This window comes from Pristis pectinata, chromosome 6 (assembly GCF_009764475.1).
Source record: "Pristis pectinata isolate sPriPec2 chromosome 6, sPriPec2.1.pri, whole genome shotgun sequence".
In the NCBI taxonomy this organism is placed as follows: Eukaryota; Metazoa; Chordata; class Chondrichthyes; order Rhinopristiformes; family Pristidae; genus Pristis; species Pristis pectinata.
In genome coordinates, this window is record NC_067410.1 from 48,077,173 (window position 1) to 48,103,286 (window position 26,114).

Consider the following 26,114-nt stretch of genomic DNA (forward strand, 5'->3'; position numbering starts at 1 on the left):
ATCGTTATCCTGTTGTAGAAGCCATCCTCTTCATCTTCAGCTTCTTTTACAGACGGTGTGATGTTTGCTTCCAGAATTCGTTGGTATTTAATTGAATTAATTCTTCCCTCTACCAGTGAAATGTTCCCCGTGCCACTGGCTGCAACACAAGCCCAAAGCATGATCGATCCACCCCCGTGCTTAACAGTTGGAGAAGTGTTCTTTTCATGAAATTCTGCACCCTTTTTTCTCCAAACTTTCCTGTGTCCTCACCACAAAATTCAGTGTCAGAAGTTTGCAAAGGAACATCTAAACAAGCCTGATGCATTTTGGAAACAAGTCCTGTGGACTGATGAAGTTAAAATAGAACTTATTGGCCACAATGAGCAAAGGTAAGTTCGGAGAAAAAGGGTGCAGAATTTCATGAAAAGAACACCTCTCCAACTGTTAAACACGGGGGTGGATCGATCATGCTTTGGGCTTGTGTTGCAGCCAGTGGCACAGGGAACATTCCTCTGGTAGAAGGAAGAATGAATTCAATTAAATACCAGCAAATTCTGGAAGCAAACATCACACTGTCTGTAAAAAAAAAGTTGAAGGTGAAAAGAGGATGGCTTCTACAACAGGATAACGATCCTAAACACCTCAAAATCCACAATGGACTACCTCAAGAGGCACAAGCTGAAGGTTTTGCCATGGCCCTCTCAGTCCCCCGACCTAAACATCATCGAAAATCTGTGGCTAGACCTCAAAAGAGCAGTACATGCAAGACTGCCCACAAATCTCACAGAACTAGAAGCCTTTTGCAAGGAAGAATGGGTGAAAATCCCCCAAACAAGAATTGAAAGACTCTTAGCTGGCTACAGAAAGTGTTTACAAGCTGTGATACTTGCCAAAGGGGGTGTTACAAAGTACTGACCATGCAGGGTGCCCAAACTTTTGCTTCGGGCCCTTTTCCTTTTTTGTTATTTTGAAACTGTAAAAGATGGAAATAAAAAAAGTAATCTTAAAAATATTAAAGAAATGTCATCTTTAACTTTATGCCTTTTGGAAATCAGGTCATCTTTTACTTGGCGATTCACAATAACAGCAATTTTGACCAAGGCACCCAAACTTTTGCATGCCACTGTATGCCTTCAGTTAATAGGTCCTAAACTCTGGAATATCCTCCATAAACCCCTCCATCTTGAAATGTAACCATTCTTTTATAAATTGCTACTCTTTTAGAGCTTCTGGTCATTTAATTCTAATATCGGCTTGGATGTCCTTGTGCCAAAGTTTGTTGGTAATAGTCCTTTGAAGCAGCTTTGATGGCTTTACAATGCTAAAGGCACTGTACAAATTATAAAATTAAATTGTGTTGGTCACTACGATATTAAAAGAATATCTCTCCACTTTATTTATACCAATAGGCAATATGTGCCCAGTGACTCACCTAGCATTCAAGACGTGATTAAAACTGTCGCTTGGGAGATTTTAATACTCAGACTGGCAAGAAACATTGAGTACAAGTGGTTATTCAGTAGTAAAACATTAATCTAAATCCCCATCATCACTTCACCTCTGTTTTTGTTGCTCAGTATAAGGATACAGGTTTCTCTAAGAGATGGCAAAGTATCAACGCTGCAATTCCCAAGTCAATTGAAATTTCCATTTTTTTTTGTTTGGTTAGTTGCCCTCCAATTTCTTCAGGTCAAATGAGCCCAGCCTTCAGGATGTAGAAAGCTTCCTTTTGTGTGAGTGACTGGTTTACTTAGCGCATACCTGACCATGGGACTGTCTATTGCTTCCTTTCCTCTTCACTGCAATGTTGAACTTTAAGTGGCAGTGCTCAGTGGATTTTGCCCTGCCGATTAGACACATGTGTCTCTAATTGAACAAACACTTTGCTCCTCCTATTCTCACCTCTGCCATCTCCCTCACTATCCCAGAGAATCTGTGGGAAATACAAAGTCTGCACTGATTAAGGCCACCTTGGTAGTGGAAATTCCAAACATCTAGCATCTGATCTTAAGGAACCACAACTGGCTTTGTGCAGACCTTTTGCTGCTTAAGTAAACTGAAATGCCTTTCTTTGAGGGCCTTGTTTTAAGCAGGAAAGCAGAAAGTCTTAATTGACTTGGGTTACCCTTATTTGAAGTGATTTGATGTTTTATCAATGGATCCAAGGTGATGCAAGCTGGTAACTCAACCCAGTAGAGTTAAATTGCCCTTGGTATATTACTATTATTTCAAGTGGATTTGGAGACTTTTGCAGAGACGGTGGTGGTCTCCCTCCAGTGCTTTAAGGTGCCCACAGCAGGTAGTCTGTGACTCAGAAGTATGTCAGAATTATGACACCAATGTCACTGACCTGTTTTTGGGCCAACATCTCCAGCATTGAAACTCTGATTTATATTCAGTTTCTCTGATGGACAGGCCAGTCTACATTGCTAGAATGCCTAACACCAAGGCTTCCAAAGCAAGCAGTCTATTCTGAGCTCCACACTAAGAGGTTACCCGGTTGACAGAGGAAAAGATCCAAAGACATTGGAAAAATTTAATATCTACACTGACATATGGGAATCCCTGGCCCGTGACCCTCAAAGAAGAGAAGGATCATTTGTGACGCCACTAAGAACATGATCCATTCATCCGGAGCACACAGAAACTCTGAGTAAGTGGTAGAAGAAGCATATTACCTCCCCATTCTATTCCCCCCTCCCCTCAAAGGCATGCCTAACAAGAATCGTCAATTTTTGTATTTCCACCTGATGGTATCGGGTGACCTTGACCATGCTCCCCAAAATAAGACTAATCCTTTCAATTCTTATTCCAGAGATTTGAGCCTATAAATGCTTCTAAACTGACACTTAGGTGGGGGTGCTTGGTCTCTTGGTGAGATATTAAACAGATATCTCTGCCCTTTCAGCAGGATGTAAAGGATCCAATGGTGCTAATCTGAAAGAGCCCAGGGGTTTTCTTCAAAATCCTGTCCAAATATCCATCCTTCAACTTGCTAAAACAGATGATCTGGTCATTTTGACCTGGCTATTTGTGGTGATCTGCTGTATGCAAATTAGCTGCTGGGTTCCTTGTTGTGTTGTATTGTACCTCATGATCTGATGTCAGAAGTATTTAATTGGCCACAAAGTGCTTTGGATCATCCTGTGGTCATGAAAAGGGCTTGACTCAATGCAAGTCTTTATTTTACTGCCTGATGCAAAAGTAAACTTTCAGCAACAAAACTTGTGAAATGTTCTTCGCTTTTGGTATCTCCGTCAGGTTAGATGTAGAGATGAAGGGGTACAGCCATTCTCGCCCAAGTAAGGCCAGATATCAGGCATTATTCTACAATGGGGAATGTGAAGTCAGAAGGATTTATCAGTTTGCAAGTACACTAAAACCAAGGTTCATGAATCTCTAAAAGAATAAAGAAATGCTTGCATTTATATAGTTCCTTTCTGACAGTGTAATGCAGTGATTGTTATTATTCAGGGTAGGACACCCAGGAGGTTTAGGGATGGTCGACATTTTGGGCCAAGGCCCTGCATCGTTCCTCCACAGATGCTGCCTGACTCACTGAGTCCTCCAGCAGTTTGCTTTTTTTCTGCAGATTCTAGCATCTACAGTCTCTTGTGTCTACACCCAGGAAACTTCCTTTCCATTCAGCGATTGTTGAGGAAACTTGTACAGTGAAACTTGTCCTGAATTTAAGGATCTGTTTCCTATTAAGGGAGGCATTGATGAGAAATTTGTGGGCATTTTTATCAACTGTCAATTTCTGTGAATATTCTGCCATCAGATTACTACCTCATTATTCCACTTTTTTTGCAGTATTTGCTTATTTTTGTAATTTATAGATTTTTGCTGCCAGAAAACAACACATTTCACATATGTAAGTGTAATAAATCTGATTCTAATGTGTTAACTTTCTGCACTCTACCACAGAGCAATGGAAAACAATTCATCTGTGTTCTGTAAAGGTAAACATGCTATATACATGGCACAGTGTTAAGCGTGATGCATGTGTAGCTCCCCAATCACTAATATGATGAGGGCAATGTAGGACATGGTACAGCTCAAAGTCCACGTCTTGATTCCCATATTGAGCTGCATAAAGCAAGGGTGGCAATAGATCACTGTAACTCATTGCTTTTGGGTTCAAAGGTGTGTTGGGGGGGGGGGGGGGGAGGTGGCGGATGAGAAGAGCAGAGAATTGCAGTTTCTTTTTAATAAACTAACAAAGGTCATTTGGTCTTGGAAGCCCTCTTTTGAAGATTGATCCTGTCATCATTCCTCAATCTGGAAATTAATCTAATTTCCTCCTAAACCTGGCTTCAATGACTTATTTATTCCGAAGTCCATTTGTACCTTGTGTAAAAAAAAATACATACCAGACTTTGTTCTGATGACAAATTAGCAGATTTGTAGAGTTTCAAAAGGACTGCCCCACCACCATCCCCCACCCCAGAAGGAGGCATCTATGTGATGATATGCTTTTTTTTCTACTTGAGCAGTGCCTCAGAGTTGACGATGACATGCTTCCACTCTGAGTTCTGAGGAGGCTGTGGGATTGGCAAACTCCACCAAAACTAGGGCAGTAGGGTAGGTGGTGTTGCATGCCTTCTGCCACTTCTACTGGGTTTTCACTTGCTTCCAACAAAAGGACTTGTGCTTCTCTGTGCCATTGCAAGTTCTCCATTATGAGTGAAGGACCAGGGATTCCCAGAGGTGAGTGGAATGTTGCACTTTTCCAGAAGGCTTCAAGAACCTCCTCAAATCTTTTCCTTTGACCACCTAGTAATTACTTGCTGCGATGGAGTTTGAAGTTCCAGAATCGGGAAGACTGTTGTCGGATATGCAAATGATATGGCCTTCCACTGGAGCCAACTACACATAAATAGGGCCTCACTGTTGGATGTTAGCCTGGGTGAGAATGCCAGTGGATTTGGAGGTCTTTTGCAGAGCCAACCTTGGTGATGCCTCTCCAGTGCCTTGTGATGCCTCCTGCTGCAGGTAGTCCACATCTCAAAAGCAAGATAGGGATTGCTGCTGGCATGTTTCATCATCTCTGCTTTCGCTGAGAGGTTATACCAAGATGTGTAAAGTGGTCCATGTTTTGCAGGGACTGTGGGGGCAGTTGGTAGTCGCTTTAAGGTTGTTTATTGTACGGTGCCTCGTATGCTTCAGTGAACAAATTAACAATGACCTTTAGCCCAACAATTGAGGTTGGATTGACCTTGGTTTTGGAGTGAAGATGAAGTATAGTTTTTCCAGTTACCTTGCAGATTAGCCTCTAGTTTGTTGGAGGCAAGATTTGGTCTTGTGGTGAAAAGGTTTGAGAAAAATGCTGGGCCAATGATGCAGCCTTGCTTGACCTGTCTGTACTGTGAATGGGTTTGCTGTGGGGCCCCTTATTTGACATCACAGCTTGTATGCTATTGTATAGTCGCTGTAGGTTAGGGATAAATTTATGACCACAGCCAAGTCAAAACTACTTCAGGGTAAACATTAAAAACTCCTACATTCAGCTCTTTGAATCCTCCACTGGGGGTTATGGAGATGTTCAACTATGATCCATTGAGTCTTGATTTCCATGGATGGCTCAGGAGAAGGAAGATTGCAGAGCAATGTAATTGGCCAATCAAATAATAATACCATGACAAGCTCTCCTGCATGGACCATGGTGGAGAATGGTACTTGCATTTTACTGTCTGAATGATAGGTTGCTAAAAATATTTCTGTGCTGATGGTTTTGATTTGGATCCAGCAGAATTACTGATTTGTTCTCAACCTACAGAGTGTGGGAAAGGTCAGCCTATCAGTCATTGAGTGAATTGTGGTGGGGGGGGGGGGGGGGTGAGAGTAATCCATTGGGATGTAGTATTTTTACTTCAAAGTCTTGTGCAAATGGGAATTGAATGATTATACTTTTGCACTTTCTTGAAAGTGTTTCACTGCAGCCTGAAAAGATGTGAATGTTAGGGGAAGGGTGGTAAAGGTTTTATAAATGAGATGCACTTTGAGAACCCTGGACATCGAATACCCAGTGGATGATAGGGCAATGTTGAAGAAAACTGTCTTTTGTATATATTATAAATTAAAATATATTTTGCACACAAGGCTGTGTAATGCACTTGAACGGAAAGGTCAACTAAAGGTTGTGAAGAATTTATGGCTCAGCTTTGAAAATCAGATATTTTTCCTTTCCTCAAAAATAACCCTTTCAAAGCTTCCCATCTTTGGAAATCTCAGGGTAAGAACTGAAATCGTTCCTGTTAATTTGTGGTTAAACTGAGAGAGTGCATGCTGAAATGTGCTTTCTGTTCTGGGGAGCAGGTTTTTAATTGTTTAAAAAAAATCCACATGCTGAAATGGAATTCAGTGTGGACAAAAGCTTTTTGGAACATGGGAAGTAACAGCTGGGTCAAGGACCAGTGGGAACTATTTTAAGAAAATTGGTAAAAGAACCTGTGGTAGTTGAGAATTCTGTTTTAAAAGCACTTGGGACCTGGAATACACTGCCTGAAAGGTTGGTGGAAGCACATTCCATAATGACTTCCAAAGGGGGATTGAATAATACTTGAAAAGGAAACTGTTTCAGGATTGAAGGAGAGAGGTGCCAGTTGGATGTTCTTTGAAAGAGTCAGCACAGGCATGAATGGTCTTCTGTTGTATATGTTTCATGATTCCTCCAGTCAATTAGAGGAATGGCTCAGCTGTACCGAACTTAGGTTTAACTGCTTTGATTCCACAGCATTTAACAACTCCACTTAACAAGAATGTGGGGAAACAGCTGATTTCCCATGTTGACATGTAACTTGTCTGCAGTTCTAGAGGGTAGTGGGAGGGAAGTCTGTTTCCCCTGAGCTATGTTCAAGCAGTGTCTTTTGTTTCTTTTGATTGATTCTTGGAAAATTTGAGTCACAGGATTTTTTGTGTGGTTCACTTCACCATGTGACATCGGTTGTTTCATGTACATATTTTAGTCAGTCTAGGTATTGTACATGTTATATGGGGATTCCATGCACTTCCGTTGTCAAACGTTGTTTGGAATGTGGGAATGTGTTTAGACACACAATTCCAAGGCCCCTGGGAGGATCTTGAATCAAATGCCTGTTTGGTGCCAAGTCAAGTGAAGGTTTCCATTTGAAGGTGTAATGTGATTTATTCTGCTGTTTAAACTTGCCAAAAGCACTAGGCTTACAAAAAACTAACGTCAAAGAATTTATTCTGGGGCTTTCCCTAGTGGCTTGATTAGCGCAACATTGTCCCCTACAGTTATGCAGCATTGAGGAGGTTGAGGTGCTAGTTTGTAGTTCTCAGCCAAAGCAATAATCAATCTGTTTCAATTGGGCTTAGAGATCCAAGGGAGGGAGGTGAACAATCCCAAAGTTTTCCCTCCCAAACTGTAACTGGTCACTTCTGCTAAAAGGTCAGTCATTGAGTGAAGTCATGAGCAGATGTATCAGCCTTCACATTCAAACAGCCCCTCAATCTACACTGTTATTTGAGTGGGAAGCAAAGCTGCTTGATAGAATACTGATTTAACAATGTCTCAAAGCTTCCTGGAAGAAATGCAACATCTCCACAGAACCCTGGGAATCTCTGGCCTATCATTGCGCAAAGTGGAGAAGGAGAATTCAGGATGGTATTGAGAACACAGACCATGTATCAGGCACACACACAAACCCTGTCGAAGGAGCAGACCACCTCCCAAAACTACCCATCTGCCTGCCCCATAACACATCCCCTTCTCCCACTCTATGCAATTCCCATATTGGGCTCATTAGCCACTTCAGAACCCACAAAACCAGAATAGATGCAAGTTGCCCTTTATTCTGAGGTACTGTTTACGAAGAAGACTGGACTACAGCTGAGAGCAGTACTATAGGACTGTTCCATATGCTGGGGAATAGCAGAAATACTCCATTAAATTGAAGTAATGACTAAGTACACTTTTTGGTTGCTTTTGTGATTCAGAGTCCAAGTGGAAGTTGATATTTTGGGCCCTCTTACTATATCAAGGCACTTTATGATATAAGTTGTTACTGGAGACGTGCAACACCGCAGATGCTGGAAATTAGAGAAACACAAGGTGATGGTGGAACTCTGTGGGTCAGGCAGAGTTTGTAGAGGGAAATGGACAGTTGACGTTTCAGGTCAAGACCCTTCATCTGGACTGGAAAGAAAAACGGGAGATAGCTAGTATTAAAAAGGTGGAGGGAAAGGGTACTTGCATCATCTTGCATCATTCCCACTCTCCCCCCCATCTGCCTATCACCCCCCTTAGCTGGATCCACCTGTCACCTGCCATTTCTTGCACCACCCCTTCCCTCCACCATTTTATACTAACGATCTCCCCTCTTTCCCAGTCCAGATAAAGGGTCTTGACCTGAAACGTCAACTAGCCATTTCCTTCCATAGATGCTGCCCAACTTGCTAAGTTCTCCAGCACCTTTGTGTGTTGCTTTAAGTTGTTACTATTTTCGAGCAGTAGCTATATTCCTCCCTTAAGGCGATATCTCATGGTTTTACAAATATGTTGGTGCTGGTGTTATATCAATATCTTTCCTTCATTTGGTTTCATTCTTCCGAACACCCATCAATCTTTGGAGTTGAATTAGAATGCTGTTCATCTATTGATGTGTTGGTGTATATGTCCTTCACACACTCAAGTCATTTGGTCAGTGTAAAATTAGTGGTTAATTGGAATTTCACTCCCACCAAAACAAAAACTGATTTGCTTACTAATCAAAACGAGAAATGTGTCACTATGAAATATTGGGCTGACAAACCCCTTGTGTGTAGAATGTACTTGCTGGTCTCCTAGTTGAGTCACTACTGACTTGAGCCAATGAGTTTAATTATTGGTTTGTCGCTGGGCCCAAATAATGGGCAAAGTGAAAGGACTTGGAATTGAGAATGCACAGAGTTTGGGGGGTAGTGAAAACAGCTCTGAAATAGAACACTTTTGCTTTGTGTACACAGTGCAAAAACCTTTTTTGCTGAATACGTAAAAAGCTGCTATCACATTTAATACTCAGTTGAAGAACAAAAGAATCGACAACTTAATGCAGAGAGCTTATTCTCCCCATGTAGCTTAATCTTACTGTTTTATGTGGTGGAAATTGCTGGCAAGGCTGATGTTTGTTACTTATCTTCAGTTGGACATATGATGTTGATTGTGACTGGGAGTACCCAAAGATGCTGGTTGCTAGTGGAATAGAATCCTATAGGCTTTAACACGTGGCCATTCACATGTAAGCTAAGATATTGCAGCTAAGCTCAGTTGTGACTTCCAAGCAACCTGGTGTTATGTATAGCAACTGTGCCTTTATCCAGTTAGCTCATGGGAGCATGTAGTTATTACTTTGGAATTCATTTAAATTAAGAAAACAGATTAGTCATACTGAGAGACTGGTCGTCACATGATACAATGGTAATGGAATTGTTGACTAATTTGGCAATCAATTGATTAGACTATTGCTGGCTCAGTATGAGATGAGCAGGCAGCCAATGTTGGAGGACTTGGCAAATGATAGGCCCAGTGGCCTGATCACCCCAGCATTCATGGTTCACTTGCCACTTGGCTGAAATAGTTGTTTGAAGCTTTTACAAAGAAACTGGAAATGATGAGCATTCTTTGATGCAGTCACTTCTGATTTGATCTAATGTGGAAATGTCAGAGCAGAATTGGTGTAGAAGCATAATAGAAATCAATTTGGCAATTTAAAAAAAAATATGCATCAAAAACTGTCATTTACTTTAAACCTGGCACATTTGTACTTTGCCCAGCAATGGGTTAACATGCTGCGGTTCTCTAAAGGATTAATACTGTAAAGAATTATTCTCACAACACAAAACAGCACAGTTGTGGCTCGGGGTGGGGTACTGATCAGTTTGAGTAAATGTGTAGCATCTGGGGTTTCAATAAACAAGACAGAAAATGGAACCTTGATGAAAATTATCTGCTATTGGGGAAATGTGAGAAGGCAGTAGAAAAGCACATCAGAAATTGAGTGCCACGCACAAAGATTCGCTTGAAAATAAGCTTATTTTGAATTTGCTTAGAAGTTCATTCTCTTGAATGAAATTCCATACCCAGCCATTCCACAAGACTTCCAATCTGTGTTCACATAATGTCCTCATAGCAACAGGGCAAAATGGCAAGGATTGTAAGGGCAGTGAAGTTCCAGATTACTGCTGGGTCGTAGCAAGCAGGTCAATATCACCCTACTCCCAAGTAAAGCTTTACTGAAACCAGCAAGTAGTTAGGCAGTTTTTTTAAAATCAACCCATGCTGACCAAACTGTGTTCTAATGCCAACACTGATCCAACAAGCATACTGCAATCTGCCTTGACTGGCACTGAGGTTGCAGCTTGTTGCTGAACTTGAAGCTACATTTTGTAAATTGAATGTGCAGGTCCACATGGGCAATGCAAGGTTGTACCAGTGCAAAAGTGTGGCAGAGATTTGACTAGCCGAATCATTGGAATGGAAGTGTTGGAGTGATGGGTTGATCTTCCACAGAATGGCATTTGGGAGCTGCAGGTAGTTTGGATATTTTGCAGAAAATAAGTTCATGGGTTTTCACTGTTGGTGTTTTTTTTAAATCTCCTGTGTTTCAAATGAGATTTGTTCATTTTCTTCTGTTAAGGAACCTGGAAACAGGAATAGGTGGTTAATAGAAGACACTTCCCTCCAAGCCTGTTCCACCATTCAATTGGATCATGGCTGTTCTGTAGTTTAACCCAAACTTTCTGCTTGAATTCCATATCCTTTGATATGGTTGCTTAAATAAATATCAACAACAGTTCTTAAATTTTTAGTACTCCCTCCTGCCCCTCCATCTAGTCTTGTGGAAGATTGTCCTGGATTTGCTGTACTCTGTACAAACAAGTGTTTCTTGGCATCACCCCCAAACCGTCTCGCTGTAATTTTAAGAAAACACCTTTGTTCTGAATTCCACCACAAGGTTAAATCATCTTTATCTAACAATGATGTATTTATTCTCTTTACTTGCAGGTTATTATCAGATGTCAGCCGCCCAGATTAAGTGACGGGATTGTGGCCAGCACGAATCTAAAATAGTATCACAGCAGTGGTCGTGGAGTTTTATTTTCTCTCTACTACGTGATCAACTCTGTTTCTACATTTTTTAAAAATATTGTGGATTTGGAGATGTTTCTTCTGGGGAGGACTCTGTTGATTCTAGAGCTACTGGAGACCGTGGCACTGGCACACTGGCAGAATGAGCCATTGCAGATCACCAGAGACTTAGACAGCCAGATCGAGGCCTCCATGCATTCTGTATTGGGACAGGACACCCCTACTGCCACTTTCAGTGTCCCTGATGGCTCTGCATACATTAGTCGGGCCTTTACAATGAGAATCCCCACTGATGCGCTACCTGCCCATGTGGTATTAAAGGTAAATATCGCATATTCTGTACATTTGTAAGAGAGGAGCATGGCAGCTGTATACCTATGTACTGCGAACACGTTATTAATCTTTGAAAAAGAATTAAGCAGTTATTTGTAGTTTTCTTGCTGTTGTCCTATAGTGAGAATGCTCTACCTTCAGTATACACACTGACTAGTCGTGGTCTAGGCTGCAAAGGGACCCAGATTCAATTTCTGCACTTTGTCAGGTTAGGGGGAGCCCAGGTTTGATCCCTGTACTGTGATACATTGTGATAAATGGTGCCAGCGTCCATATCCTTGTTGAGCCATTATAGTTTGATCTCCAGTACATGCTGCAATAACTAATCCTCCTTCCGGACACAGGCTATGCATTAAATCTTGAGGCTTCGTTGCAAATTCATTCAAGTGTCCGCTCGTTGATCCAGATGATTTGCACAGACTTAAGATCTGGATTGCATTCTGAGCAGTTCAAGCTGAAGGCCTATAGGTTGTCTTTTAAAATGTCCTGTGGCTGAAAGACACAAATGAATTTTCTGCATATGCTCCAGTGTTTAATAAGTCTGTAATTTTCATAAATTTTCATATTTTGTATTTCAGAACAATTTCGCAAGTGGCTAATATACTAGGGAAACTGACTCCTGGACTATTGCCTGTTATAAATGAACTGTTTATTCTTAAATTCTCTTTTGCCTTTTCCTTCCCTTGTTGCTTGTATTAATGTCAAGAAGTACACCAGCCCACTGTACCACACACAGTCGGTCATTCATTTTCATGGTCCTGGGTATTCAGTGTGAGCATTGCTGACAATGTCTTTAATTTATAAAAGATCAGGACATTACTGGTGAAGCCTGCATTTAATCCCTAGAACTAATTGTGAGCTGCCTTAAACCACCTGTCCATGTGTTGAAGGTACTCCCACACTGCTGTTATGTAGGGAATGCTAAGCTTGTGATTCAGTGACTTTGAAGGAGTGGTGATGTTGGTCCAAGGAAGGATGATGTGTGACTTCCCACCCATACCATCCCAAAAACCTGTTGTAATTCCCTTTGTACAATGGGCCAGCTCCAAACACTGTTCAAATGTGAGGCTTTCTTGGTCAAAAAGCACTAGTTATAGACGGCCAAACAAAAGAATGCTCCCTCTGGTGGTTAAGATTGAACTCTGCACTTGCTATCTATGTTACAAATTCAAAACTTGGGATCACCACCACATTCTCCTTTTGACTGGAGCAAATTGCTTCTGATCACAGGCTGGCATTTTTAGCGGAACTCAGTCCAAACAGCCGTACAAGAAGTTGTACAGTTGCTAGCTGTCTCAAAAGATGGAAAAATCACCTACTAAGTTCTTACTGAAATAAACTTATTTGCAGTTAAGCAAGTTATAAAAAGAGAGAAAATGAACATTAACATGCAGAAGAGATCGGCAAGTTTGCTCCCCAGTGTCAGGGTTTTTGAGTTACAGAACAAGAAAAAAAAGAACAGGAGTAAGCCAAATGGTCATCAAACCTGCTTTACCATTAAATCCATACACAGCCCCTCTGACCTTTGGCTCCATTTTCATGCACAGTATCTTGATTCTCTTGCTCTCTGGGGTAGGGAATTCCAAAGCTTCACAACTGTTAGAGAAGAAATTTCCCCTTGCCACTTGTGTTCAGCCCCTTCTCCTTGGGCAATGGCCCCTAGTCCTGATTGAAACTGCCTCACAGCATTACCATGTTGAGCCCCTTCAGTATTCTTCTAATCTCCAGAGAGTATAATGCTACTCTGTTCAATTTTTCCTTGTAAAACACCACCTCTCTTCCAGGAATCAATATATTGAGTCTTCACTGCACAACATCTAAGGCAAGTTTGTCCTTCCCTTAACAAGTTAGTCTCGTCAAACCCCCATGCAATTGTAGCAAGACTTCCTTATCCATGAGCTTCATCCTCCATTCAATAAAGGTCAATCTTCCTTTATCATTGTTAATTCCTTGCTGTCCCTACCTGCTAACTTAGTGTTTCTTGAACAAAAGCAATCAAATTTCCATGAACACTAGCAGTTAATAGACTAGCATCATTTAAATGTTCTGCTTTTTCATTCTTCCTATCAAAGTGGACAACTTCACATTTCCTCCCATGATAGACAAATTAATGGGTCAGTTTTTGCCTATTAAGTAAACCTATCCTTTTCAAACCTGAGTTCAATCCTCTGGAGTTTGTATGGAGTTTGCATGTTCTCCCTGTGACAGCCTGTAGATTGCCCCTAGTGGCTGGGGGTGGGGTGGGTTTATGGGGATGGAGAAGAAAATAAATGTGATGAGTGTAGACAGGTACTTAATAGTTGGCATAGATGTGCTGGGCCTGTTTCTGTGCTGTATGACTCTTCCTCGCTATTCACTTTCCCACCTACATTTGTATCAAGAGTGAACTTGGTACATTATTCTGGATCCCTTCATTTTAAGCACTAATATGGATTGCAAATAACTGAAACCCAAGCACTGGTTCCAGAGGTATATGGCTAGTTACAGTTTGACAACTGGGAAATGATTCATTTATCCAGTCCCTGTTTTCTGTCAATAATCAGTTCTCTACCCATGGAGTTATGAGAACTGTAAACCCATGAGCCCTTATGACCTTTTTGTATGGCAATTTATTGGATGCTTTTTGAAAATCCAAATGTGCTATATCCAAACCCACACCACTTCCACCACCCCCATCCATCCTGGTAGTTGTATCCTCAAAAGAGCTCTAATAAATTTCCCTTTCATAAAATCGTGTTGACTCTGCGTAAATGTGTTACAGTTTTCTTGGTAGTCTGTTATCACTTCATTAAAAATGAATTCCAGTATTAACCAGACAACTGAAATTAAACTAAAATGATCTGTTGTTCCCTGTATGCTTTTTTTCTCCCCTTCTCCTCCCTCCTTTCAAGAATAGAATGTTTGCTTTATTCCAATTCATTGGAACATTTCCAGTATCAGACCACCAATGCGTTCACTAGGAAGCAAGTCATCAGGTGCAGAGTATTTGTCAATCCTTAGTCCCACTTATTTGCCTACTCCTGAAATTGATATTAATTGTTTTGGGCCCCTCACTCTTTCATCCCTTGATTGTCTGCTATTTTTGTTATGCTTTTAGTGTATTTTACTGCAAACAATATGCCTTCAAACCTCTGCCATTTCTTATTTTTCATTGTTAATTCTACTCTCTCAGCTCCTAAGGTAACGGTGTTTATTTTTATAACTGTCCTTTTCGACATGCACATAGTAGACTGGTATTATTCTTTTTATTATGATTCTTACCAATTTATACCTTCTTTTCTGGACATTTTAGGTCATCCTTTGCTGGTTTCTCCAGTCCTTAGCTAAGACAATTTCTTTTCAACCCTAATAAAATTTCCTTTCAATCTAATATTATCAGCAACTTTAATTACAGAAAGATCACTTCTTTCCCTATAGTGGCTTTATTTGTAATTGAAGTTTATATTCTTTGAGAATTATGAAATATTTCTTTAAATATCTTGTCACTTCTTATCTACTGTCAATATCTTAATCTTATTACCCAATCTTCTTTAGCCTACTCATTCTCATACTTCCTGAAATTATCATTATTTAAAATAGTTTCAGACTTAAGGTAGTCACTCACAAACTGAAAGAAAAATTCTGTCATATTACTCTTTCCACAAGGATCCTTTAGTTTTAGATTAATCCTATTTCATTACAATGGTCTTTTGCGTCACTGGGTTCATAATTCAGTTTTGAAAGGCCACTCTGAAATTTTGGTGATTTATAATAGCAAGGGTGTTTTTAAAAAAAAAACTAGAATTATAGAATAATTTGTGTCTATTGCTAACTCCAAAGGAACTGGTCAATTGAACTCAGTTTCCTGCTTTTGCTCCATAGACATGTTGATTTCTCTCTCCCCTTCCATGTAGTGATCTAATTCCAGACTTCAACTGTGACAGTAAAATCTGTGCAGATGGATTCAAACCAGTTGACTATAACTTTAGTATTCAGATCAGGAAATTCTTCACATAGTGTGCAAAATAAACTTATAATTCAGTGTAGATCAGATGTAATAAAAAGCTACCAGAGACCATATTCCCAGTAATCAAATGTAGCATTATCTTAAAACTTGCAATGAATGTCAAAAACTGTCATCAGGACCTGTTTTCTGTTTGTGCCTGTAATTCTTTCAACTTGCGTTTGAAGATGCTACCCATGTGAGTCTATGGGTTAGTGATTCTGCAGTAGGCTAAGTGGCTTATGTGAGCAAAGTGAGTGAGGGTTTGCCTATAATGGTAGGTGTTCATCGTGCCTCAGTGATTTAAGATTCAAACTCCACAAGCACCAAGTATGATGGTTTGGTGCAATACCGAGGGAGTGCTTGAGAGTGTATCAAATGAAACCTAAAGCACTTGGCCCTATCTGCTTCCTCAAGTGAATAGAAACATCACACTGTACTAACTGGGGAGGAGTAGGAGGCTGATCCTTTGTGGCCTGGGTATTATTTATCCCTCAACCAGTATTGTTGAAACAGATTATCTAATCATTATCACATTATTTGTGGAGATTTTTGTGGCAAGTTGGCTACTTATTTTCTGCATTACAACAGTGATAAGGTAAATAACTATGTTGACTTGAATGTACTTCAGACACCCTGACATTGTGAAGAATCTATAAACACAAGTCCTTTCCTTTGATATCAACTCCTGAAGATCTCACAGGAGCACTCTTGCAAAGCAATGTTGTTTTATGCATGGGAAGAATTGAGATGGGATGGTACTGGATAGTATGTGCTTGATATTTAGTGCTGAACAGAAGAATTATGAGAGGTTTGAAGGTGATAGTTATCTGGCTAAAGCTTGAGAGCACCTGAGTTGGTGAATTTGGATGTTCATGTGATGGGCTGTGAGGGTGGTGGGATCAAAGCATGATTGGTGTTCCTCATTAGAAAAATTGCTTTTGGAGGGGAGAATATAGAAGATCATGATCAGAGGCACATTCATTGTCTCAAATTGCTTCAAATTCCCAGCTCCGCAGCAGAGGATTTGATGAAATGGATCACAAGAATCTGACTATGCAAAGTGATCTAACAGAAAGACACACTTTTCAAGCTGCAATTCAATTAAGGTTTTAAATTCTCTGTTGAATTAAACTGGTGTTGCAATATGGGTGCATTTTGACTCAGGTATTTTGTGTCCAACAATCCTCAGGTATTGAGCTACACAGACCAAGAGGAAGATGCGAAAACAGAAAATGCTGGAAACAGCAGATCAAGCAGCTTCTGTGGGGAGAGAAGCAGAGTTAACATTTCAGGTCAATGGCCTTTCATCAGAAAGTAAACTAGTTTTAAGATTCTGAGAAGGTGTGCCAGTGTGAAAGGACAAAAGGCAGTGGCCTTGTCAGTTATGATCGAAGGGAAATCCTTGATTGAGGGAGACTTATTGCGAGCACTGGTATGGAGGCAAATGGTTTGAACAGGAGATGGTGAAAATAGTGGAGTACTTGAAGAAACATGGGAGGCGGTTTAGTGAAGGTAGCTGTGGGAGTTGATATGCATATAATTTAAATTTATCAATATTAGTTACCGCATTGATTTTCTGACTGCTCCCAGTTAGATGAGATTGAATTTGAATATTGTAATTGGGTATGGCTGTGCCTGTACCCGAAAAGGCAGGGGGTTGCAGTTGAGTTGGAAACTATTCTACTTCTCTAGTCATCCCAAAATAAGTCCACTCCTCCCCTGAAGTACTGCGTTACTCTGGTGCAGAAAAATTCTGCAGTTGGCCTCTGTGACTTTGAGTTTATTGGATTGGGGGTGACAAACCCCAGCATGTAGCCCACCTATTGTGTTCATGTATATCTTGGAAATGGGATGGAGAATTAAATCTAAGGACATGAAAAACTGGAACAAACAATAAATTCAACAGGTACAAATCAAAGTGGGTTAGTAGCAAGGTGATCATCTCCATTAACTTTGGATACACAGAGTTTTAGATCAGCAAGGGAAACTAGCAATGCTTTGAGTTGATGTGTCATTAAATCATGCAATTGATGTTTGATTAATGAGCTGTGGATCTTTCCCTTCCTCTGAAACAAGTTGATGCTGGGGTCCAGCTAGCAATGAGGATAAGATGTCCTTATTAGTCACATTTACATAGAAACGCAGTGAAATGCATCTTTTGCGTAGTGTGTTCTGGGGGCAACCCGCAAGGGTCGCCATGCTTCCGGTGCCAGCATAGCATAACCACAACTTCCTAACCCGTATGTCTTTTAGAATGTGGGAGGAAACCAGGGCAACTGGAGGAAACCCACACAGACACGGGGAGAACTATGATTGGGAAAAACACTGATGCTGGAGGAACTCAGGCCGGGCAGCATCTGTGGAGAAAAGCAGGCGGTCAGCATTTCGAGTCAGGACCCTTCAGGACTGAAGATAGGAAAAGGGGAAACCCAATATATAGGAGGGAAAAGCAAAGCAGTGATAGGTGGGCAAAAGAGGGGAGGTGGGGGGGGGCACAAGTTGGTGGTAGGTAGATACAGGTAAGAGATAATGAGATAGTGATAGGCAGGTGTAGGGAGGAGGGGAGAGCAGATCCACTGAGGGATGGGTCGAAGGTAAGTGGGGGGGAGGGGAGGTAGAAAAAAGGCTAAGAAAGGGAAGAAGACACATGGTGGGGGGAGGGGTTGTGGGGAAGGGAGGGGGGTGTGGGGATAACTTAAAGTGAGTATTCAATGTTCATGCCGTTAGGCTACAAGGTTCCAAGACGGAAAATGAGGTGCTGTTCCTCCAGTTTGCGTTTGGACTTCTCCTGGCAGTGGAAGAGGCCGAGGACTGACACATCAGTGATAGTGTGGGAGGGGGAATTGAAGTGACTGGCAACAGGGAGATGCAGATTGAGGTTATGGACAGAGTGCAGGCGTTCTGCGAAACGGTCACCTAGTCTGTGTTTGGTCTCACCAATGTAGAGGCCACACGGAGTACCGAATGCAGTAGATTATATTCAGGGAGGTGCAGGTGAATCTGTCTCACCAGAAAAGAGTGCTTGGGTCCGCAGGTGTTGCACCTGTGGCAGGGGCAGTGGAAAGTTCCTGGGTAGGGTGGGGGGGAGGGGTGAGGAGTGAACTTAAGGAGAGAGTGGTCCCTGTGAAAGGCAGAAAGGGGTGAGGAGGGGAAGATATGCTTGGTAGTGGGGTCCTGTTGGAGATGGTGAAAGTGACGGAGAATGATGTGTTGGATAAGTAGGCTGGTGGGATGAAACGTGAGGACAAGGGGGACCCTATCCCTGTTGGGTCTGGGAGGGGTGTGGGTGAGACTGGAGGTGCAGGAAATGGCAGAGATATGGGTGCGAGCTCTCTCAACCACAGTCGGGGAAGCCCTGGTTAGAAAAGAAGTTGGATATCTCGGATGTCCTGGAATGGAAAGCTTCATTATGGGAGCAGATTTGGCAGAGGCTGAGGAAAAGGGATAGCTATAATCGAGGTAGCTGTGGGCGTCAGTGGGTTTGTGGAAGATGTCAGTGGATAAGGAATCTCCTGAGATGGAGATGGAAAGATTGAGGAAGGAGAGAGGGGTATCAGAGATAGTCCAAGTGAATTGGAGAGCAGGGTGAAAATTTTGCCACTAATTTATGAATCTGAGTTCCCCACAAGTGAAAGAGGCGGCACCAATGCAGTCATCGATATAGCAAAGAAAGAGTTGAGGAATGGGGCCAGAGTAGGCTTGGAACAGACTGTTCAACGTAGCCAACAAAGAGGCAGGCATAGCTGGGGCCCATGTGAATGCCCATAGCTACGCCCTTCGTCTGCAGAAAGTGAGAGGAATCAAAAGTGAAGTTGTTTTGGGTGAGGAGAGTGTAAGTGGAAGGGGACTGGTTCTGTATCTCCAAGAAAGAAGCGGAGGGTGGTGAGGCCATCATAATGGTGAATGATCGTCCATCGTGAAGATGAGATTGTGCGTGCCGGAAAAGTTAAAGCTATGAAAGATTTGGAGAGCATGTGATGTATCACAGGCGTAGGTGGGAAGGGATTGGACCAGGGAGACAGGATAGTGTACAGGGGAGAACGAGTTCTGTTTCATGCACTCAAGGAAACTTCTAAAATGCTTTATATCATTTTATCATTGTGCCTAGACTTGCTTTGGCTCCAAACTGATCCTAATTCACCTGCACTGTTCAGTCTTGAACTTATTATCCTTTTTCAAGACACCATCCCTCCTGCTCCCAGGCAGGCAAACAAAAAAATTGTAAAATTGTGCAGCAAGGGAAACCAGGCTCCAAGAAGCTTCTAAGAACTTGTACAATTAAGGAGGAGAATTGTTTTTTTTTGTCTTGCACAAAGAGCCTTTATGTTACAGCTATACACATACGGGGAAACCCAGACTCCATGTTTGTTCTCAAGTAGACAGCACTATTTAAGAGTTTAAAAAAATCTCTTCTAAACTATTCAAATCAAAATTCAGGACTCCATGTTCACCAATTATATATTGTTTAAACAACCAGAATGGGGAGGCTTTAGTGAAACTTTCCAAACCTCCCATTTTACTAGAAGACTTTTAAAAGGATTTATGTTTGCATGCAGTTTTTTTTAAAACCAATTCGCCTTCTGTCGGCCAAAACTGCTTAGTATTCAGTTTTACATTTCATTTTTGTTAAATTTCCATTCTCCCATTAATATGTTGCCAGCAGATGTTTAGCACTTTTTGGATGTTTTAATTATATTGAATTTTCATTGGTTTCTAAGTTTGTTTTCCAGTAACATTGGCTACCCAACCACACTGCTCAAGTAGCTGTTAGTTTTTAACTATTATTACGTTGACAATGCAGGGAGCCACAGTCAAGTATTATCCTGCCCTTCCTACAAATCTGTTTCCATCAGGAATAATTTTTTGAATTACAATCATTCAATTTAAGAATTTTTGCTCCAACCCATTAACTTTGTCTTCAATATCCAGTTACTACTTACTGTAACTGTCACTCTCTGCACAAAACCATATACTAAACCACAATGCATCACCCAGCCTTTCCAATTTACAAAATCTCACTAACAAAACATTTTTTCCAGAAATGTATGCCTTTCATCTATATAAGATAATTGGGACTGGAAAGAGTACTCGAGCTTGCTATCCATAGCTGCAACTCCTGCTACACACTGACTAATGTGGGCAAATGGGATTAGTGTAGATAGACAAAAAGGTTTGCATGAATTTGGTGGGCTGAAGAGCCTGTTTCTCTACTGTACAACTTTGACTTTATTTGCTCACTTATACAGTGCTTTTTATGTCCTACAAACATTGCATCATAGCCAATGAAATACTTTTGAACTGTAGTTATTGTCTAGACTAATGATCCAGACTCCAGCATAAAAATCCCACAACAGTTGGAAAAATTAAATTTGTATACCTAATTGAATAAACCTGTAACAAAGAGCCAGTGTTAAATTAGCTACCTGATTACAGTTTAAAACCTGTCTGGTTCACTGATGGCCCCTGAGGGAAGAAAACTGGTTTATTAGCATCACAAGATGTTTCCTTCTGATGTGGCCTAGTAAGCTGCTACAGAAAACAGTAAAACTGGATGCACCACCAAACAGTGAAGTAGCCACTGAATTAAGACAATAAAGGTACATCCAGTTCGTTAACGCTGAGAACTTCTCTGTGTTAACATTTTGGGAGCCAGGGTTGCTGATGCAATCACATTTCACAATTGTACTTCAGCCAATGTCTGCGTGATGTCACAAGGCATCAGATCACATGTGGGAAAGGAAACGACTAAGTTCTAATTTCCTCTCTCAACTGATGAACCAGACTCTTCCATATTTGCCACATGGCCAGACAAAGAACTAGGAAGTACAAGAGCACAGAATGTATTCTGGATTGGGGGCTTCACTGTCCCCTACCAAGGATAACTTAGCAGCACCAGGAAGCGTGACTTAGAAAAACCACCAAGCCAGCCACAACCTGAAGGATAGGTAGTGAGAGCCAACATGAGATAATGAATCCTACTGGACCTTATTCTTGGCAATGTATTACAGACACATCTGGTAGGAGTGACAACCCAGTCTTGGTAGTGTCTTCACTTTGAAGATTACTTCTATTGTGCTCGTGGTATTACCACCTTACTGAATGGGATAGATCAGAACCAATCTAGCATCCATGAGCCACTGTAGGTCAGTCGCAACAGAATTGTATTTTACCACAGCCTGTGCCAAACTCAGCAGGCCAGGCAGCATCTGTGGAGAAAAGCAGGCGGTCAACATTTTGGGTCAGCACCCTTCTTCAGGACTGAAAATTGGTAAAGGGGGAGCCCAATATAGGAAGGAAAAGCAGGGTAGTGATAGGTGGACAAAAGAGGGGAGGTGGGGTGGGCATAAGGTGGTGATAGGTAGATGCAAGTTAGAGATAGTGATAGGCAGGCAGGTGTGGGGAGGAGGGGAGAGCAGATCCACCAGGGGATAGGTCAAGGGTAAAGTAATTCCCCACCCCCCAACCATGCTGCTTCTCTTCCCTTTCCTAACCTATCTTTCTTTTTTTTCTACCTTTTTTTTCCTTTTCTCTCCTTACCATTGACCCATCCCCTGGTAGATCTGCTCTCCCCTCCTCCCCTGCACCTGCCTATCACTATCTCTTACCTGCATCTACCTATCACCACCCAGTGCCTGCCCCACCTCCCCTCTTTTGTCCACCTATCACTGCTCTGCTTTTCCCTCCTATATATTGGGCTTCCCCCTTTTCCTATCTTCAGTCCTGAAGAAAGGTCCTAACCTGAAACATCGACCGACTGCTTTTCTCCACGGATGCTGCCTGGCCTGCTGAGTTCTTCCAGCATCATAGTGTTTTTCATCTAGATTCCAGCATCTGCAGTCCTTTGTTTCTCTGTGCCATACTCACTTGGTATATTTATCACTCCATATTGCACTAAAACCAGTATTCTAAACCTGGTTTAATGAAGAAAGCATTCTAGTGGCAACTTTGGGTGTACTTAAATGAGCAACAAATCTTTAGCTATAGATGTGCTATAGACAGAGCCAACAAACTGTTTAAAGCTCAAGTCCTAGCCCATTCAGATGTGAATAATGATGTACTGTTGAATAAGTTATGGGAGGAGGTGACCTGTGAATATTCCCACTGTCATTGATGGTGGAAGCCATCATGTTGGTGCGAATGATTACGCTGAGGTATTTGTGACAGTTTTCAGAACTGTTGAGTAGATAATCCAATCACGTGGTCCTCCGGAAGACTCCACCAGTGCGGAGACCAGTTTCAACCACTTCAAATCATTTAACATGATGGGAAGCCCCCCCACAAAACTTAAGCTCTGGGGTCATAGGGGGAGCTCTCACTGGTTGGAGTTGTACATTGCTCAGTGAAAGATGGATGTGGTTGTTGTAGGGCAATCAACACAGCACCAGAACATCCCCAGGGGATAGCCTTGTGCCTCTTTCAGTTGCTTCATCAATTATACCCTTCCCTCCCCACTCCACCCCTGAGGTCTGAAGTAGGGATAATTGTTGGGTAATGCACACAGACACACCTTTCTGACTGACTCCTTGCCTAGGGCCACTCACCAACCTCGCATGATAAGAGCAACTAGTGCTTTTTAATTTCCTATTTCTTCACTGTCGGTTTGTGCAGCATGTTTCTAGTTAATCTATATACGTGACTTTGAGGGGTAAGTATTGGCGAGATTGCGAAGGAGAGCTCCTTTGTTCTTCAAAATGCTACCCTGGGATCTTTCATGTCCAGCCAAAATGGCTTCAGTTTAACATCACATCCAAAAGATAGCATCATGGACAGTGTGACATTCGCTCGGTACTGCACTGAAGTATCATGCTAGTTTCTTAATCTCTGGAATTTGCATTAACAACAGAAACAACTCGTATCAGTTCCTATTCCCCCATCACAATCCCATCTCCTCCCCATTTGACAGTTCCACTCTTGGAACCCATTTCTGCAGTAGTGAAGGGCATCGGCTATAGAATTCCCTTCCCTTTTTAGAAGGCCTACTCTGGCTCACTTCTTAATATATACCGCATTGACCAAATTCAGGGTTTCACCTGGCAAAATTTTATTTGGCAATTCCTGCAGAATACGTTGGGATACTTTGCAACTTCAGGAGTGGTATAACGTTGTGGGTCTTGAACCCACAATCTGCTGATTCAGGTGTCAGGGTTGCTTACTGGGCTAGGGGTGACATTTAGTACAAACTTGATTGAAGGTGACACCCATACCATGTGGGAAAATATATTTAACCTCTGAGCTATTTTGCACTCGTGTTAAATGCAGTTTGCCTGTTGGAATTTGCAGTACTGCTGATTAGTAAATATCTGGCAGCAGGTCACGTTTGTTCAGTGAGGACTCGGCTGTAACTTCTTCCTTATAGGGGCAGCCACTTAGTATTGGTTTATTATTGTCACTTGTACCGAGGTACAGTGAAAAGCTTGTCTTACAAACCAATCGTACAGGTCAATTCATTTCACAGTGCAGTTACATTGAGTTAGTACAAAGTGCATTGATGTAGTACAGGTAAAAACAGTACAGAGTAAAGTGTCACAGCTACAGAGAAAGTACAGTGCAATAAGGTGCAAGGTCACAACAAGGTAGATCGGGAGTTCTGGCAGGTGGAGGACGGATTGACAGTGCTTGCTGAATTGATGATGGCTATTTTGAGGAAAATTATTCAATCCTATATAATACATCATTGGTTGGGTTCAACTATGATTTCCTGAACACATGAGCTTGAGAGTCAGAAAGGCTCCTGGCTAGATCACTAGAATGGGTGACTAAAGAGCTGCAATCCCTGTGGAAATTGCATTCCCCCATGCTTCTGTAAGAAGTGATAAGAGTAGCAAAGATTATGGAAGGAACACTGGCACTCGGCAGGAGGCACACTGAGTAATGAGTTTATGAATTGTTGAAGAGGAGGACTTTATTCCTTGAAGCATAGGAGACTAAGGGGTGATCTTATAGAGGTGTATAAAATCATGAGGGGTATAGATGGGGTGAATGCACACAGTCTCTTTCCCCAGGGAAAGGGAACCAAAAACCAGAGGGCACAGGTTTAAGGTGAGAGGGGAGAGATTTAAAAGGGACCAGAGGGGCAACATTTTCATAGGGTGGTGCATATATAGAATGAGCTGCCAGAGAAAGTGGTTGAGGCAGGTGCAATAACAGCACTTAAAAGACATTTGGACAAGTACATGGGTAGGAAGGGTTTAGAGGGATGTGAGCCAAATGTCAGCAAATGGGACTAATTTAAATGGGAACTTGATCGACATGGACGAGTTGGGCTGAAGAATTTGTTTCTGTGCTGTATTACTCTATGACTAGATAATACCTATACCAAGAAACCTACTGAAGATGGTAACTTAATGAGGGAAGAATCCAGGGATAAGAAGGAAAAAACCTCTGGTAATTTCTTCCCCACCCACCAGAGGGAAGTAGTTAAGGGCCCAACCTGTGCAGTCCTATGCCCAGCCAAAGAACCAGCTCAACTCACTTCAGAAGATGTGCAGAGACTCAGCACCAAGGCAACAAACAACTGCTTATTTACTGTCCCTGTCCTCTCTAAAAGTTACTAAAATTACGATTAATTCCAAAGTCCTTTCTGACAATGGTACACTGGTTAAGTAACCATTAGAACCCAAATCATACCTTGTTGACATACAAATTTACCCAATGCCATGCCAATCTTAAAGGGAGTGCAGGGTAGTGAATTGATGTCAACATGTGTCATATTTCATATTTCCTTATGTTATTGGAGGCTATTTGACCAGTTGAGTCTGTGCCAACTCTTAGAGCAATCTCATTCCTAAGTAATTTTCCCTATAACCTATTCTCCCCACATCTTCATCAATTATACTACCCACCTACACTAGGGATAATTTACAGTGGCCAATTATCCTGCCAAACCACATGTCTGTGGGATGTGGAAGGAAACCCATGTGGCCACGGTGAGAACATGCAAAGTCCACACACAGTACCGGAGATCAGGATTGAATGTGGGTCACTGGAACTGAGGCAGCAGCTCTACTGGCTGTTTCAAAGTGCCAGCAAAGCTTCATTTCCAATCTGAGCTTTCTCTCTGCATAGTTGTATATGGAGTGTGTGTGTGTATATATATATGTGTGTGTGTGTATGTGTGTATATATATATATGTGTGTGTATGTACGTTTGTGCATGTACAGAATGAGCTGCCTGAGGAAGTGGTTGAGGCAGGTACACTAACAACATTTATAAGGTACTTGGACTAGTACATGGCTAGGAAAAGCTTAGAAGGATATGAGCCAAAACGTGGGCGATTGGGACTAGCTTTAATGGGATTCTTGGTCAGCATAGACCAGTTGGGCCAAAGGGTCTGTTTCTATGCTGTATGACTCTATGAAAGATTTCCCTTTAAGTTATAGTATGCTTTGAGGAGGAATCATGGAGACTTTGCATTGAACGTGTAATTACTAATTAGTATGATAAATTAGTGAGCTAAAGAAAACTATACATCAGATTGTTTGTTGCTCCAGATTCCATCATCTGCAACCTCTTGTGTCTCCTGGACAATGTTCTGGTCGGATTAAATTTTCGTATAGATGCTGTTTGCTCCTGTACAAAGGAGCCATCAGGACACAAGGGAGGCTGGAAAAGAGTTAGAAGGCTAATCCCCAGCACCAGAGGACTAGAACGTGGAGAAGTGGGATGTTCCGTCTGAGCACAAGAGAATGAGAGACGACCTTATCAAAGTAAGAGTAGTGGTAA

The 26,114-nt window shown here is 41.7% G+C and overlaps 1 protein-coding gene across 1 annotated transcript in view; it reads left to right on the forward strand.

Moving 5' to 3' along the window:
- Positions 1 to 26,114, forward strand: part of dag1 (dystroglycan 1) — a 114,004-nt gene that overhangs the window by 62,658 nt on the left and 25,232 nt on the right. The window contains exon 2 of the mRNA XM_052017891.1: positions 10,991 to 11,395. Coding sequence (XP_051873851.1) covers positions 11,147 to 11,395 — 249 coding nt within the window. The 5' untranslated portion in view covers positions 10,991 to 11,146. The remainder of the gene's footprint in view (positions 1 to 10,990; positions 11,396 to 26,114) is intronic.